Source organism: Chinchilla lanigera, unplaced genomic scaffold (assembly GCF_000276665.1).
Source record: "Chinchilla lanigera isolate Chin_1 unplaced genomic scaffold, ChiLan1.0 scaffold00143, whole genome shotgun sequence".
Lineage (NCBI taxonomy): Eukaryota > Metazoa > Chordata > Mammalia > Rodentia > Chinchillidae > Chinchilla > Chinchilla lanigera.
Window position 1 is genome coordinate 2,705,739 of NW_004955544.1, and position 18,588 is coordinate 2,724,326.

General features: G+C 37.8%; 1 protein-coding gene and 1 long non-coding RNA gene across 5 annotated transcripts in view; one reads left to right on the forward strand and one right to left on the reverse strand.

Annotated features, from left to right (window-relative positions):
• Nucleotides 1–12,544, forward strand: part of Mid1 (midline 1) — a 338,517-nt gene extending 325,973 nt beyond the window's left edge. For all 4 annotated transcript variants that reach the window (XM_005411393.2, XM_005411391.2, XM_005411397.2 and 1 more), the window contains exons 9-10: nucleotides 3,076–3,283; nucleotides 8,358–12,544. In XM_005411393.2, the coding sequence (XP_005411450.1) occupies nucleotides 3,076–3,283; nucleotides 8,358–8,706 (557 nt within the window). In that variant the 3' untranslated portion in view covers nucleotides 8,707–12,544. The remainder of the gene's footprint in view (nucleotides 1–3,075; nucleotides 3,284–8,357) is intronic.
• The window catches only part of LOC106147333, a 91,693-nt gene that overhangs the window by 19,345 nt on the left and 53,760 nt on the right, over nucleotides 1–18,588 (reverse strand). The gene's annotated exons all lie outside the window — the stretch shown is intronic.

The window sequence follows — 18,588 nt, forward strand, 5'->3', positions numbered from 1 at the left end:
GTCAAAACTAGTCGTGAGTAAAGAAAAAAATATAACATGATGGTACATGGCATAATACTCATGTAGTACTCATAGTACTCATATGCGTACTCCTATCAGCAGTTTTTGCTTTACATTTAAACATGTCTTAGGCCCTTCAAAAATATGTTTGAGCAACTAGTGCATTGGAGATGCTGTGCAAAATGTTGAGGATATTATGAAGATCTTCAATTTCTTGGCATATACATCTCTCAGGAGTTCCTAGATGATTAGGTAATAGAGCATGTTAGTCTTCACTCACCATTCATTCTGTGAAGTCTGAGATAAGAATAACCCTGATGGGTCTGGATTTACAGGGAGTGCCCTACCCAGCCATAGGGTTTTTCAAGGTGTGGTATGATTAGGGGATGGGAGGAGGAGGCAGTGTTCCAAGCACAGGGCATAGCATGTGCAAAGGCCCAGAGACAAGGGGATTATGTTGGTGCAGCAGACAATTGATGAATAAGGTAAAAAAGGCTTAGGTTGAGAAGATGAATGAAAGCTGGACACAAGAGGCAGATTGTGAAACCCCCATGGGTCGTGCTAGGGAGTTTCTTTGAGGAACAATGGTAGGTGGGAAACAGGTTGTAGAATTTAAAGAGGCAGGATGAGATTTCCCACCAAATGATGCTCTTTTGCACTATGACATGGTGAGTGGATTACAAGGCAGGGAGACTGAGGGGTGAGCAAAGTTTCAGGCGATTATGGAAAGAACTGTCCAGCCAGGAGAACAGTGGCCAGAATAGGGTCATGCCCTATACAAATGTTCTAATGAATTAGTGAAACTCTGTATCATCTGTAATGTTTTTTAAATTTTTTAAATTCTCTTTAATGGTTCAATCAATCTTGTGTTCTTACATCTGGTAATATGAGCAACTTCACTGAAGATAAATTCTGTAGCAAAGTAACTGTTGATTTTTTCCTTGAATTAATTGGTCCTTATGAAGCAAAAGCCTGGAATTTGGGCAGAGTGGGTCATAGCTTATTTAGGAAATGAGCCTGGGGAACAGACAGGATTTTGCTCCTTGAGAACCCAGGGTTGGATCAGCAAGTGGGAACTGCTGGTGGGAACTTGCTTGGAGTATGCGTGGCTGGGAGTGTGAGCCAAGGCAAGCAGGGTACTTCAGGGGGCGCTCACCATTCCGAGCCCAGTCTTTGTGATGCTGTGCCACTCTACTCTTCCTCACTGGCAGGAGGCCAAGCAGCACTCACCCTTAGTAAATGACTAGTGCCATAATGGGATTTCTTCCTGTTTTGCCCACTAGTGTCCAGTGAACATTTGTCTTTCGCCTTTACAATGGAAGTATCTCAAGTAATACTATCTTTGTACTTTCCTTGTCTTAGTTCATAGCTTATCTCTAACAGTTGTTAGCATGATCATCCCTGAGGGTGGTTATTTGTTTGCTTGTTTGTTTATAAGGGAAGTCCATAGTTAAACTGCAGGTTTTATGGGCTCTGATAATATATGCTCCCTGCTTAGTACTTGAGGCTTTTATGAGCTCTAACTTTTAAGTTGATAAGTAGGTAGACAGACAGACAGAGATAGCTATATAACTATATCAATATATAGATAGAGATATATAGTATATAGCTAGATAGACATATAGTTATCAGGACCAGAATTCTAAAGCAAGAGTCAGTAAACCATATTTCAAGGGCCAAATCTGACTGCCTATTTTCATATATATATACTGTAAAGTCTTACTGACATGCAACTATTTTCATCCATTTATCTGTCATTTATGGCTGTTTCCTTACTACAGTGACAGAGTTGAGTAGTGATCACAAAAGATACCACATGGGCTGCATAGCTGAAAGTATTTACTGCCTGACCTTTTGCAGCTGATCTAAAAGAAAGAATATTCAAGGTGGTGGTTTTATGTTTTTATCCAAGCAATGGCCGGAAATCCTTTGGCTTACCCATATGTGACAAAAGGCATAGTGCCCCCAATCTCTGAGTTTGTTTTTCCACCAGCATTATGTATTGCCATAGTGAAATTTACCAGACTTTTGCCTGTGATTGTCTGGGAGCTGCATACTGGGCAGGGGCTGCCAACTAGAGCACCATGGGGTTTTTTTGCAATGGGGGTTACTGTGATATCTGAATCAGGTTGTATCTCATTTGCTGCCTTTAAATTCTTGTACCCTATGTGGTATTGAATGACAGGTAGTAATCCAAACCAATATTGAAATGTCAAAGACATAACAGCTACAACAAATTGTCTATGTATGACTCCGCCAAGATTTTTTAATGGTTAAATCTTTTAAAATACAAATGTGAATAATGAAACATAAAGGGCTTTATTATGTATACGAATAAACTCAGGCATATAAAACATGGACATCACTATCATATTTTTCCTGATTATATGACCTGAAATTTTTAGTTTTTTAGGTATTCTAAACTCCTAAGAGTAGTCCTTTGAGTTTTCACAATCTCAGAATATAGTAAACCTTTATAATGTTCTACATGGTAAGACCTGAAAGTGTGATTTGTCTGCTTTCTGGTCTGAGTCTATTGAGGGTAAATATGCTTTATTCCTGATTGAACATGGTGTGAAAGAAAGTCTTTATTTTCTCTTTTTCAGGAATCTAGCCAGACAGTGTGTACCTGTATTGATTGTTAGCGGCTAGAATGGTAGATGAAGATACTTCAGCCCATCATGAATTCTGGTTAATCTTTGCCCTTGCTATTGTTAAATAGTTAGCATAATACCTCTGGCTCCCTTAGAACTAACACTGAAACTCATGAAGACATTCAAGTTCTTCTTCATTCTTACTGTGCTTAGCATTATACTTTATGCAAAGCTGCTGCTCCCTAACTATATTTTGAATATAGTTTGAATATCATGAAAACTATAAGCAAATGTCTTTAACAGTGTTGATAACACATCACTGTTCAAGTATAAAATACTGCTTTGTGATAAGAGGCATGCCTAAGGGAGGAATGGTCTGCTGCAGTCTTCTAAATCTGATTATGAAAATATTCTATTGGTCATGTTCAAATAAACCGTGATTTTTCTACTTTCTCTTCTTGTTTTATGAACTTATTTCTAGGCCAACCATTTAAACTGGATCCCAAATCTGCTCATCGAAAACTGAAGGTGTCCCATGATAACCTGACAGTAGAACGTGACGAGTCATCATCCAAAAAGAGTCATACACCTGAACGCTTCACTAGCCAAGGGAGCTATGGAGTGGCTGGAAATGTGTTCATCGACAGTGGCCGGCATTACTGGGAAGTGGTCATAAGTGGAAGCACATGGTAGGCAACTTATGTCTATTGTTTTCCAGTTGTAAAAAAGGAACATCTCATCTTGTACTTTGTCAGAGCATCAACCCATACCAGCATCCATCCTGAAGAATCAAATGTAGATAGGTTGTGTGGGTCAGCTATTGCTACAATAACACTGTATGACAAGTATGTCCAAACAGTGGCTTCAGACAACCCCCATTTGTTAGTAGTAACTAACACCCACATCTGTGATTTAGCTGATCAGGGTTAATAACAACTGGACTTTGCTTTTGGGTGTACGTTGGGTCTAGGTCTGTCCTGTGTCTTTTCCTCTTCCTTTGATTACTGGGCTACTCAGGCGATGTCCTCAATAACCCAACAGTGGAAGCATGTTTCAAGCGTCTACTTGCATCATGTCCTCTAAATTCCTATTGACCAAAGCAGTGTGGAACATAGAGTTCTGGTTCCTAGGAGAGCTATAATTTCCAAACATTGCTCTTTTGCAGTGTAAAGCACAGGTCAACACACTGCAGCTCATGGGCAAGCCTCGTCCAAGCCCTGTTTTTGTAAATAAGGTATTGTGAATCTCAGCCATGCCCATTCTTTTTGTTTATAGTTGCCTTTGGAATCCAATGACACATTTGACTAGTTAAGACAGAATCATTTGTGGTCTGCAGAGCTGAAAATATTTACTTTCTACCCCTTTAGAGAAAAGATTTCTCTAATTTCTACCTTAAAACACTAATCCTCATCATTAAAGGAAAGTTATTTTCTGTTGCTTTGTATGTTTTGTGATTCAAAACTGAGCCAATTAGTGTAAAAAGCTAAAGGCTGAGTGAATGAGGGTTAAGCAAAGATGACAGAATGCAGATAATTTCAAGAGGTCTATTAGAGCCAGCACAGTGACTTTAGCCCATTGAGTTCTCCCAGACTAAGGAATAAAGGCAGGATGCAATCTACATTGGAATTTGTTAGCTCTGCAAAACTGGCCTTCCCTAATGCCCAGTCACAAATGGCATCCCTCGCTTTGGCCATCCATCTCACAAATGCTTGCTTACTATTGATCAAAAATTATTGTTTTGTAATTTTTAACAAGCCTCCATATGGCACAGCTGCATACCAGGCAAAGAACTGGTCTAAGAATTTTATAGATGTTAATTTATTTATTCATCCTAACAGCCCTACGAGGGTAGATGCTAGCAGTATCCTATTTTACAGATGAGGGGGACTGAGGCACATCCCCAAATGTATAAAATTTATAGCTAGCACAACCAGGAATTCTACCACCAGGGATCAAGCTCTTAATCAGTAGTCTACAAACACTGTTGGTAAAGGGCCCAAAGAGTCAGTATGTCTGGTGTTGTTTTCCAGATGATTTTTATCCAACCTATTCAACTTGGCCATTGTAGTGGGAAAGCAGCCATAGACAATACACACACAAATGAGTGTGGCTGTGTGCCAATAAAACTTCTTTTATAAAAATAGCCAGAAAGCCAGAGTTGACCCCAACCTGTAGTTCGCTGATCTGTACCCCTCACCAACATACACTGTTATTCACAAAACAGTGATCAGTGTTTGAAATATTGTAATTACTCTTTAAGGCTTATAGTAGTGTATTTAATGAATGATACCTTAACCCTTGCTTTAAAAATAAAGCCAACATTCAAAATTGCATAATCTGAAGAAACATCTGCAGAAGGAATTGTATTTCTTTTGATATAGCCATGATAAAAATCCTATTTTCAAAATAGGATTCAAATCAAATCTATGCAAATAATGTAACCTATGAAAGTCTTTGATAGTGCAGGTACAAGTTAGCCTAAATCTAAGATGTGAGATTGTAAGCTTGGGTGGCCCATCTTTCCTAATAATGGTACCTATATTGGCTAAGCCAGTAGGTCTTCGTATGCTACTCTTCTCATGATTCTCTTCACACAGAATATTTTCCTATTCCAGCATCTTGCCAGAGGATGGAGGACAAGTCCTTTACCCTACTAGGCTCTGGGCTAGACTGACATTTGCAATTTTTAGCTTCTCTGGGGCAAAAATAAAAACACAAAGGAAAAAACAAATGTACAAGAAAGCAAACAATTCTAGTTAATCTATATTAATCTAGGATGGAATCCAGTATCCAAATGAGTATAACCCAATTAATAATTATTTGTAATAAATGACAGCTAATCCTTATGATCTCATTGCCATTGATGAATAGTGGGGAAAATTCCACCAGAACACTTCTCTTACATAAACACAGATCACCATTACCTTTAAAACACCATCCAGATGTCAAAGTAGCTCATAAGAGGGAACCTTACAGCTGATTGCCACATTTTGGACCTTTTCAAACCTGACTTTGTCAATTTCAAAGCATCCTCATGTAGAAAATGGATTAACATTTCCTGAAAGGTTTTAGCAATGAAAGGGTGCTCCCTATAATTAAATGCCAGTGACACCTTGACTTGCAGCAGCTAATGACACCTATATTTTCTCGTGAAATATAGTCCTGACTTTAAATTAACATTATTACCGTGCAATGGGGCATGTTAACATTGCTCTGAGAAACAATTTTTATACTTTTGAATTTTCCATGTCTCACTGCGTAACTTAACGGGACATTACATTCTGCTTGCACCTTTGACGCACAGTGGAGATATGTACATAATTTAACAGATTAATGACAGTATAATGATGTTTTCCTTTGCTTAATGGACTGTACACTTGGTTATTTTCTTACTCCCTAATGCTGTTAATGTGCATTTTGTGTTTTATGAAATGGTGGTAACTAAAGTAGTAATAATTGGTTCGGGTAATGATTGCTAGACTAAATTTGGATGGACAGCACAAGAGTTCTGGAGTTTGCTCCTACTTTTGACTTTCTGTTTTCTCATTGCTGAATGCAATCAGCCATCTCTGCCACAGCAAGCACATATGGTTCAATTAAGACTGAAGTGACAGGTAACATCTAAGTTCTTTAATAAAAGATTAATATGCAGCAACAAGAAAGAAACAATACAGATATAGCTATTTTGTTTAACAAATGCAGGTCCCAAATTATCTGAAAAAAAAGGAAATAAATTCTACCAAGGCATTAAGAACATCTTGAGGGGAGATGTTTTAACTTACAAAATGAAAACCTTTCCAAATTGTATCAGTTAGGACTCAGCAGGTAAGCAGAAGTCAATCAGGATCCTCATGGAGGAAGGGAGCCACAAACTTACAGCCCCTGGCGCAACCAGGAAGACAAGTCAGCAAGTCTGCTGCGGTAGTGCCTGAGTCACAGTGACCTGCGGCTCACAGCCAAAACAGGTGTAGACAGGAGGTGATCCCAAGTTCCACAAACAAAACTCACTTCCTCGCTCTGTCACTGGAAGAGTGTTCTTCCTCCTCTTACAACCTCTAGGTCTTATGCAAAGGCAATGCAATAGCAGAACCCGGCCCAGACTCCTATAGGAAAGGACATTCTAAGAAACACAATCTAGAATTTGCCCTGGGAGCAAGAGAAGATTGACAAGAGGGAGAGAGGATGTTGCATTGACATGTGACTAGGTGGCACGTAGGTTTAACGTATTATCCATTCTGTCTTCTTTAGGAATTCAGTGATGGTATGTTGTGTTAATTTTCATTTTAACATGCCACTCTTAAAGTGATTATGTTTTAAAGCTAACATGACTTTTTAAAGAATGTGATTTTAGCAAGGACTGGTAAGTTTTTCTCTCTGCACTGGGTAAGGTGCCATATGTCAATAACCAATTGCACCAGTTGCTGCTATAACATATTAAAAGTTGAACTCTGGGTCATTAAGTCTTTATTGATAGTGATGTGTTTTGCTTATCTTAATAACTGTGAAATGCTTTGAATATTACAGGGCATGTCTCAGAGAGGTAAAAAGAGATTAAGAAGTTTAAGACATTGTAGAAAAAATTTCTTAAGTTTTTTTTTATTTTTGACCAGTGATAGACTATTGAAAATAACTGGATATCTGTCATTCAAAGATATTTTAACACACTGATAATGTGGTAGAAAATACAATCAGAAATCCTTTTGGCAATGATGGATTGCATAGTTTCTGGTGAGGGAAGACATTACAGAATGTCATTTAAGTTTATGGCCTTTTGATTAATCTTAAATTCTAATTCTGATTGTAGTACTAATTATGTGTGTATCCTCAGACAATAATAATAAAATAATGTTTACTGAATATTGTATGCCAGGCCTTATACTCAGGATTTAGACTGCATTTTTTTCTTTTACTGGATAAAATAATCCTGGAATATAGAGCCTATCATTATTCCCTTGTCATGGACGAGAACCTGAGACAGAGTGATGACAAGGGATTTATTCTGCTAAATAAAAATCATTCTTCCTGCTTTTTTTTGCAAGCACACTCAGTCAGGGAAAATGACAGACACAGTGTCAATTGAAAAATTTAAAGAAGGTCAAAAGGACAAGTCTAGGGTTATACTGCCTGCTGTGATATGGTAGCCATGAGCAACATGTAGCTATTTCAATCATTTACCTTTAATTAAAATTAAAAACAGATGCTCCTTCACTTTATTATGGGGTTACACCCTTATAACGCCATAATAAAATGAAAATACTGTGTCACTGTCCACTATAGTGAGAGAGGGTTGTATTGCATTTCACTAGTCCAGGAAAAGTTCAAAATTCAGAATTTAAAGGATAATTCCTACTGAATATGTCTCACTTTTGTGCCGTTATAAACTCAAAAACTCTGTAAGTCAACCATCCTATGGTCAGAACAATCATGGCTACCACGCTGAACTGAGCAGAACACTTTAGTCGTTGCAGAAAGTTCCTTTAGTGCTCACTGGTCCAGATAATTGAATGTTCAGTAATTTATGAGCGAGAAAAATAAAACAGCAAAACACGAAGTTCAAATACACTGGCTCCTACCCACCCATTCCGTGTTTAGGAGAAAAGATGAGGAGCACAGGTGTTGGGTTTTTACCAAGTTTCCACTTTAAAAGAATGAACAGGAACAGCAGATGATCACTTTTTTATGACCCCTGAGGACTACAGAATGGATTTCCACACATGTGCACTGTGACTCACTGTTTTCGGTGTCACTGTTCTGCCTCTCCAGGTATGCCATTGGCCTTGCTTATAAATCGGCCCCAAAGCATGAATGGATTGGGAAGAACTCTGCCTCCTGGGCCCTCTGCCGCTGCAATAATAACTGGGTGGTGAGACACAACAGCAAGGAAATCCCCATCGAGCCTGCCCCACACCTCCGGCGCGTTGGCATCCTACTGGACTACGATAACGGCTCTGTTGCTTTCTATGATGCTTTGAACTCCATCCACCTCTACACCTTCGATGTAGCCTTTGCGCAGCCTGTGTGCCCCACCTTCACCGTGTGGAACAAGTGTTTGACGATTATAACTGGTCTTCCTATCCCAGACCATTTGGACTGCACAGAGCAGCTGCCCTGAGCATCTGGCCATCAGAGCTGCTTTCTGGGGAATAACAAAGTTTGAGGCCACTATTTAGGCAATGAAGAAAACACAGGCTTCAAGAGTGTGATTAAATGTCCCCAGAAAGTGTCCAGAAATCAGCTAACACAGGGCTCAAAATAGATTTCTTTTACTGTGTTTTCTACTAAGGGCAGGCTTTAATAATTTCTTTAAATTTTTTTTGTATTTAGAGGAAAATCTATAGATTATTTATAAAAAGAAATGTAATCGGGATTACAACTCTTAGGAATTGGTTTTGCACATTAAGCAGCCCGTCAGTTTACCAGCTCTTACAAGTTTTGTTTCATCACAGTCTGTGGGGCTGCAAAAACAACAACACACACACCTTTTGTAGATTTGTACGTTTAATCACCTTCTCACATAGTATTTCATACTGAGCCCATGGTAGGTCCTATCACTTCGACAGTGCATAGCAGAATATGCAGCTGTTTAAAGATAAAAATAATTTTGAACTTAGTAGGGAAGTAAACAGGCTTTCTTTCTCTGGTTTAACTTGAAATGTTTTAAGTATAATGTCAAAAAACATGTATCGGATCAACTAGAATGGAGAGTGAGTGAGAGAGAATGGAAGTAATTAACTGACTTTGGATCTCAAAATTCAGCCGTGGCATAATCTTTACCTTGTGATAGCTGATAGGAAAATGTTGGAAAGAAAAGTTCCGGAACCTTTGCCCATATGTTTCCCTACTTCTTGCAGGGCTAAGGACTGTGAGCTAACATTATGAATGAAATCAAAATTGAAAATAGTCACTTTGAATCACATAGATTAATCAAAAATTCAGGCTGGTTTGTGTTTTATCAGAAGTAGGATTTTGTTTCATGGCATTCTTCCTCCTAATAGTTTTCTTAGAGCTGTGAAATTTCTTCAGTACATTTAATAGTTGACCTATTTCTCCTTCCCTAAGTCAAGTTTTCTTTTATCTCTGGAGCTAAGGAAATAAACATGTACTGTCATAAATGACAACACCACTTTGGATTGATTTTGCTCTCTGGGACATTAGCACATGGCCCCAATCAGCACTACCACATCCAAATATAGATCACCGAAAAACACTTAATATTTATGAGTTAGTAAAGACAAGGGACATTACATAAAGTACTGTTCACTAGTATATATGCCTCAAAAGTTATTATAAACATGTGTTTGTTAAACACATCTTGAAAATTGTAGAAGTCCCTGTATAGTATAGTTTACTATAGACTTGTAATATGAAAAAAAAAATCCAACTCACTATTTCCACACAGGAACATGCTAATAGAACTTGCTAATTAAATAAATGTCAGATGAGATTCTTTGCATGCTGATCCAACACATTGCAATGGTCCCTAAACTAAGGCTTTCTCAATTGGTCTTTGGACTGGGACTTAGGCATTGGTTCTGTCTTGATCATGTGTGTGACCTCTATAAATGGTTTCAATTGCTAAAATATTTATCTGGGCTACCAGATCAGCCATTAACTGAACAGTCAGGTGGATTTATTTTGGTTTTCGTAATTTTTTAAGCCAGATCAACCAGTTGTTTCCCTGAAATAAGTCAATAGGCCTATTGTTTCAGCATCACATGGCCAAAGCTGATATCATTGCCAATCTGGACTTCAAGAAAGACCAAGCTGGTTTCCTGGGTCCTTCTGTTTCTTCCTTAGGAAATGCTGTCCTTTTTCTTAATGGATAGATTCTATATATTTACTATATTATTTATACCCAGATGAATATTTTGATAGCTACTTAAGACAGTATCACATTTAAAAATGGACACCTCAATGGAGAAAGAAACTAATCATTCTCTGGCAACTTAATGCGATTTTTTTACAATATGAAAACCCTGTGTGTTTGCCTCCTCTGAATAAACCAAAAGGGTTGCCTCAATAATTTTTATGTACATTTTGGGTAACTGGATAATGGATATTTTAATGCACTTTGTACACTTACAGGTTCTAAATAAAAGGGTCTAAAACTCAATTTCTGAGTTTTTAAAATCAGTCTCCAGGTACCAATAAATACTGCAGTTTGCCTTACGATGCTAACATAAAGCATTTTACTAGAAGGACACTATTTCCATGAATATAATGTTTTTTAATATCAAGATGTTACTACTCGGATTTTCACTGCAAGCTGTGTAGGGTGTGTTTGGCTATTTTTATAAGGACAAGACAGATTATGTTATAATTTTGTTGTGGAAGACTCACTCTTGGCTAACTTAAAAATGTGGATGTAGCAGTTACTATTTCCAGGTTGTCATATTTACAGGAAAATGTGTGTATGGTGAGAGGCTACAGTGTTTACTTTAATAACTGTAATGATGTAGAAAGTATTCCCATGTGGATTTTTTGAAAGTCTAAAAAATATATGCTGTAAACATTTGCTGCAGTATAATTATGCATTCTCTTTAAATGGATTAAGGTCAAAATATTTTATTTTTCAGTGTCTTCACAGGAAGCATTTTGATATAGGGACAAAAGAGATGGCAGAACAGAATTGATGGAATGCCAGTCAAGGTTGCAAGGGCTGGCATCATGCGTGTGCGAATGGCTCCTTGCCCAGAGCCCTGGGCTCTGAAGGGCCCTAAGCTTGGTTTGATGTTCTCCTTTCACTGTCAAAAAATTCTTAATAATATTCAAACAAGGGGCCTGCATTTTCACTTTATATGGGCTCTGCATGTTTTGTAGCCAGTCCTCATAATGGAACTCAGAAACATGGTACCTCTTTTCCTAGTGGATAGAAATGCATAAATCTGGATCCAAAGTTGAAAGTTGCTGGCCATATTGTTCAAGTAGGAATCGAAAACATGGATGAAGGTGAGGGTGGGCCTTGCTGAACATTGTCTTTCCAGCTTTAAGAGAAAATGACTTCAATAACTGACTGCAAACACTGATGAAGTTTTCTGCTGGAGAAGAAGAAACGGCTTGAGTACAGAGGGGCTTTTTATTATGGTACTGATATGTTGACCGTAAGCTTCTTGAGCAACTGAACTAGTGCCCTCCATTCAACATGAAATTCCACCCCAGCTCCAGGCGCATGTGCAGTGCCTACAGAGACACGTGCCTGTTTGCTCACGTTCATGTGTATTTGGTGTTGGAAAGCTGACACTTGGTCTTCCTTGATAAAACATCGAAAAGCATACAAAGACAACGGTGACAGCAGGCGCAATTTATTGAAAACAAGTGCTTCTCATCCAGGGCTTCAGTTTGCCCCCAAGGAGACATTTGGCCATGTCTGGAATCAATTTTGATTGTCAAAACCTGGGGAAACCACGCTACTGGCATCTAGTGGGTAGAGGTCCGGGATGGCTTTAAACATCCTGTAGCACACAGTGTAGTCCCCACCACAAAGAGTTATCTGGCCCAAATTTTAAGAGACTTAGCTTGAAGTCTCTTCATTCAAGCACTCTTGATTATTCGCTTTTTGTAAATGCAAAACTCTTATAAATGTCTTTTAGTCTTTTAGTAAATGATTCAGTGCCCAATAAAGCAAAAAGCAAGAAAGAAAAAGGGGAATCATCAGTTCAAAACCTTCACTGCAGTGGCTCCTTCACTTTCAAGAATGTTTATAAAATGGTTATGAAAATCTAAAATCTATGGAGCAAGCCAGACCTGGGCAAGAGGGAGTCACTGAGAAGTACCACGGTCTGGGTGAACTTAGTTTGGAAATGAGAAGCCGGCTTTCTTTATGCCACCTTGCACCTGGACAAACTCAACCCCTGATACTTGAGTCACACTGCCACGCCCCCAGTCCAGACTATTCTCTTGATTGCTGTTGCTTCCTGGTTCAAAATAAAATCATTTTTGTGGCACCAAAACAAGTCTCTACCTGTGTCTGTAGGTTTTTCATCGTGTGTTTTTATATTTATGTTTTTCACAAGTACGTTTTCAAGTTCTGCTCATTTTCCGTACGATTTTGTGACACACAGTTCATTTTCTATAACATTTAAAACTGTCTCATATTTACTATCACCCCTCTCCCTTTACAATAAAGTTATTTTACAAGATGAAAAATATTCCGCAAGGAATTTTAAAACACAATGATAGAAAGCCAATTAAGGAGTACAAACCTAGAGCAAAGATTGCTTGGTGTCAATAGTTATAGTTGGGATGGAGGAGGGGAGAGCAATGACCAACACTAAAGAAGCAGTGGTCTCTTCACCATGCCCTGGGACAGTCCCAGCGGCTGTCCCATAACTCCATGCCCAACGCCATCCCACAATCCGTAGGACCTGCTCTTAGATTGAGAGGTGTGAGCCCTTTTGCTCTAGGGCAGTTCTATGTGTGTTCCACCAGGCTTCGGCATCAGAACTGCTACCAGCCTGTTCAGAATGCTAGCTCTTCCTCCCAAGACCTGCCGGCCGGAAGCTCTGTGGGTAGGACCAAGCCATCTTAAGTGTGAATAAGCAACTGCAGTAGAATCTGATACTAAGGATAGTTTCTGAGGTGCTTCTTTGTAGAGCTTTTCCCAAGCTCACAGCTCACATGAAAATTCAATTACAGCTTGAAATGTGTTTTCAAGGCAACATGTTTTCGAGGCAGTGCAATGTAATCCAGGGACCTTCCACCTGACTTTGCATAAAATCACCTTACTATGTCTGTTGATTCCTGGATCCCATCCCGAAAGATAAGGGATGAGAAGGTTGGGGGTATGATCCAGCAACATGGACTTTTTTTTTTTTAAGAGAAAGAAATGAATCTGAAGAGCATCAAGGATTAGCATCCAAGGGTGGGCATTTTAAGGGGGCAAGTAGTGAATTTAATTTGCAAGCTATGCAGTCTCTGTGGCAACTATTGCAGTATGGATATAGAGGGAAAAAAGCCACACATAAATATGTAAATAGATGGCTGTGGTTGCATTCCAATCAAACTTTATTTACAGGAACAGGTATTGGGCTGGGCTTGGCTTCTGGGCTATATCTTACTGACCCTTACTAAGGTAGACATTGAATTATACTGGTGGCGTTCCAAAACTCTGTGTTCACTGTGACTCAATTGTATTCTTTCATGCTTCATTGAGCTCTAAAAGGCCTTTCCAACATTGAACTATATCATTCCTGTCAAATCACAGAACTTGTGGAGAGTTACGGAGTGCTTAAGGTGGGATCACTCAATGGGTATTAGAAGATCTGTTCATTCAATGGAGAGTAGCAGGCTCTAATGATTAGCTTGATCTCTTCCATATTTTTTACTCAAATCAGCCCCTCTCACAAGTGACAGTCATGTAAAATATATTCTTTTTGATAAGCTTTTTGAAGTACATTTAATTTGAAGTTTTGAAACTGAACAGACACCACTATAATTAGTCACCTTTTAAAGTTAGCTTGAAGGGCATGTCGTACACTGCACGGGGTGGCCCACATCTCACCTTTTTTAAATACATAAGTAAAATATGCTGATGAATGTAGTTGCTTGTGATTATACTAGGAGGCCAAAAAAGAGAGAAACGTAGGGTTTGCAAAATTCCTTTCTCTTGAGTGTGATTTCCACTATAGGATGCACACTTAATAATGTAAAATAAAAATGGATTTAAAAAAGACCCTTCTTGTAGTTGTTCTAGCTCATACAGGCAATTTATGAAAAGGAATTAAGGTCTCTCTTTGGATTCTTTTCAACCATGTCCTAAGAGAATTATTAAAGCATGATTAAATAGGAACCATCAGAATTAATGAGTAAATATGTCATGGCCAAAAACCAATTACCAATTAAGGAGTGGCACAGGAAAATGACTTAATGAACATTGGTTCTCTTGCACAGTCTATTTATTCTCAAAGCTGAATTTTGATTATGGTCATTAAAAGCTGTTCAATTTCACTAAAGCATTTCAAATAATAATGCTGATCTTCCCCTTCACTAATCTTATTCTCCCGCCAACTTCTGCCCTTCTGCACATCCTATTCTCTGTCCAGCATCTCAAAGGGCTGTTCGCACCAGCTATTTCAGATTTTGCACCTACCATTGTACCCTTCCCTATTTCAATGGGAGTTCAGTGGTTTGTTCCACCAAATGGTGCTCACTGGCATTGAAATAATGCCCACATCAATAAAGCCCAAGCATTCTTAGATATTTGATTGACTTCCTCTACACATGCAGGAGCTTTCTGAGATATTGACCACTTAGTTCTTTTCCAATTCTTCCCTAAGCATCACCATCCATAACATCACTTCAGTCACAGTCTTGTACATTAGGCTCCTAAATTCAAATCTCTATCTCTAATTTCTCCACTGAGCTTAATTCTAAACGTTGACTTATTTTTTGGCAATAATTTTTGGGTGTCTCAAGGGCCCTTAAATTCAATATATTTAGAATTACGCTCATGATTCCCCCAACTTCCTCCTAGCCAAAAGCTTGCATGAACCAAAAGCTGAAGGCTTGATATCTTTCTCCCACTATGTCCAATCCATCACCAAGATTTCTTGGCTTTATCTCTTAAATATCCCTTTAACTTATTCCTCTCTACTTTTGCAGACAATCTCCACATCTGAGCTTTCACATTTCTTACCACTACATCTGAAATAACCTGTAATCTACATCACATTTTCTCCTTCAATTCATCCCCTAGGGCAGCCAAAGGAATTTCTAAGTTGGATCATATCACACACCCCAACATACTCTTCCCATCACTCTCATCCTCACTCCCAATCTCCATATAATGACTAACCTCCTCACAGAGTTTCACACCTACTTCCTAGGACACTTTTCCATAGTATGCAGATGCCTCACTGTGAGTTTGTGCCTGTATATATCACCAGCATCACCTGGAATAGCTCTCCCCTTACTTCCTCTGCACACTGGCCTCACTGGGTATTACAGCTATGCTCTCGTTAGCCACTTCTACTTGGACCACTCTTCCCTGACCTTCTGAGCTGCCACTAACATTTCAGCTTGTCTGTCAACCTTTGGCTACTGGAAAACGTTTTCCTGATCTCTGCCTGAACCAAATCACCCTAATACTGATTCATAAAAAAAATTTGTGCCTCCCTACGTGTTTGTCAGTTTGGATTTACTATTTCTTGTACAAGCTTTGATGGTCATTTCTGCTCACCCTCTTCCATGTCCCCCAGGGGACTGTAACATCTCTGACGTCAGGGACCTGGGCTGGTTTAGTGCCATACTTCATCAGTAGCTACACTCACCTTCCCAGAAACCTAGCTCCCTATTCTGCACTATAGCACGGTAGAGTTCCAGCCTCCTTCAGTTCTGCTCAGTGGCTGCTGTAGATTCTCTGGCCTTGAACTCCTTCTGACTTGATCTCCAATACAAACTTGGACGTCCCAGCTGGAAGCAGGACTCTGCTTGGACTTTCACTCAATGCCTATGTAGCTTGCTTGCTCAACACCTCTGGTCATAACTCGGTAATCCTACCTTGCTTCTGTACATGGACAGATTTCTCTATTTCTTTAATCACTTCAGAGCTTGTTTCCCTGTTCCCAGATCTGTCTTCTTTCATCTCTTTAAATGAACTGATCACTCTCATATTTCCCAAAGGTACCGTGATCGAAGAAAAACTCCATGCTTATCTATCCTGCATTATACACAATCTATAAGATTCTCACTTAAAATGGCAAAGACATACATGAGATTAAAAGTAATTATATAACAAAAGGTATGGCCTGCAAACACTAATGGAAACAAAGCTGGAGTGACCATGTTAAAAGCAGATATATTAGACTTATGAACAAGGAACTTTCCCAAACTAAAGAGAGATGCCACAAAATCAATGGGTCAATTCTTCAAGAAAAGCTGCCAGCCTTAAATTGTATGCAGCTTACAACAGATCTTCAGAATTTAGGAAGCAAAAAATGATAGCTTTGAGAAGAAAGAAAAATCCACTATCATGGTTGAGTCTTCAACATTCTTCACTCAGTAAGCAATTAAGCAAGTAGACAGAAAATCAGCAAGAAATAACCAGCATTTCCAATCAACTTAATTAATATTATAGACCACTGCACCTGGTAACTCCAGAACAAACATTCTTTTTAAGTGCTATTTCGATACGTAGCAAGATTAACTCTATTTTGGGCCATAGAACAAACCCTGACAAATTTTAAAATCTTGAAACAATAACAATAATGCTCTTGAATGACAAAAGAGTGAAATTACAACTAATAATGGAAAGATATATGCCAATCTCCAAGTATTCTTTTATTTTATAAAGAAGACTATTTCTAGATAACTTTTAGGGAATAAAGGAAGTCAAATAATAAATTAGAGAACTTTTAAAATTGAACAATGAAGTATATAACACATGAAAATGTTCAGGATGCAGTTTAATCCATGCTTAGAGAAATTTATAGTATTAAATGCTTATACTATAAAAATAGAATGTCTCAAGTCAATTATATAACTTTCACTTTCAGTGTTATGAAAAAAGACTAAATTTGAAACAAAATACGCAGTAGCAAAAATCAATGAAATTCAAAAACAGGAAATCAGTATCACCAAAATTTGGAGTTTTAAGTTATCAATATGACTGATAAATTTCTAGAGAGTAACACAAAAAGGAAAGAAAACAAAAGAAAACACAAAAATAAAAGAGAAACAGGTGTATAAGTCCTACAGACATTAAGTGGATAAGATGACAATATTACAATTTTACAACTTAGATGAAGTGGACAAATTTATAGAACAATACGAACTGAAAAATTCAATAAATTTCAATAAATAGATATCATGAAAGACTTCTGTCTAATAAGGAAACACATAAACTATAAGAGTCAGTGATCCAACAACTACACGAGAGCAATGAAACTATGTTCACTCTATAACTACTGGTAAATGTTTATACACAATTTGTTCATAATCACATACACAGAATGGAAACATCACAAAAGTCTAGGGGCCAATGGATACACAAATTTTTCAACATCCATGCAATGGATAATGATTTGGTAATGAAAAAGAATGTACTATTTATATGTATCTGAACTCAAATACATTATGCTAACTGAACTCTGCCTTCCTGATTGTATTTATACATCATTCCTATAAAAGCAAAATGGAGACACAGTGCTTCAAGTGAAGGGAGGGGTTAACTACAGAAGAGCTTATGGGAAACTCTGAAGGTGATAGAAATGTTCGACATCAGCATGTGCTGGTACATAGACAACCATGTACATTTGTCAAAAATTGACCTATCTTGTGAGAATATTACTGTGTATAAAGTGCATTTTAATAATCCTGCATTTTAATAAAACTAAAATAAATGAGTTATTCTAGCAAAATCTTCAGCATTTTTGTCAGAAATAACAAACAAAATTTAATTGTAGATCTGGTAGATTTTTTTATAAAGAGGACACTTTCACTTAGTGCCACAAACTATGATCATGTAAAGCTAAAATGGTAATTTTGTAGTAAAACATGAATTATTAAAATTGACATAAGCAAGAGTCAAAAAACTGAAAAGGTAAAGCATTATAAATAGTGGAAAGTTATTAGTATTCTACATTTACACAGCATCAGGGTCATACTGGTTTTATAATTGAATTCTGCCAAACAGAAAAAATAGGCACTTGTTATGTACTCCAATCATTTCAGATAAAACAAAATAGTAAAAATTCTCCATTGAACTGTATAAATGTGGTATAAGCTTTATTCTATACCCTAATAAAAATAGAAAAAAGTTTCAATAGTAATTCCATTATTCACAAACTAAGCCCAGCACTCTTTATAAATAAATAAATAAATAAATAAATAGGCATCACTACCAGAGAAATTTTATTTCAGATATGGACAAATGTTCCAACTGCAGGGACCCCACCAGCTTGGCTACTCTTAAAATAAAGGGAAAAACTAAAAATATCAATAGATTCTTCAAAAGAAATCTGATAAATTTCAGCAGCCACCCATAATACAATTTTCA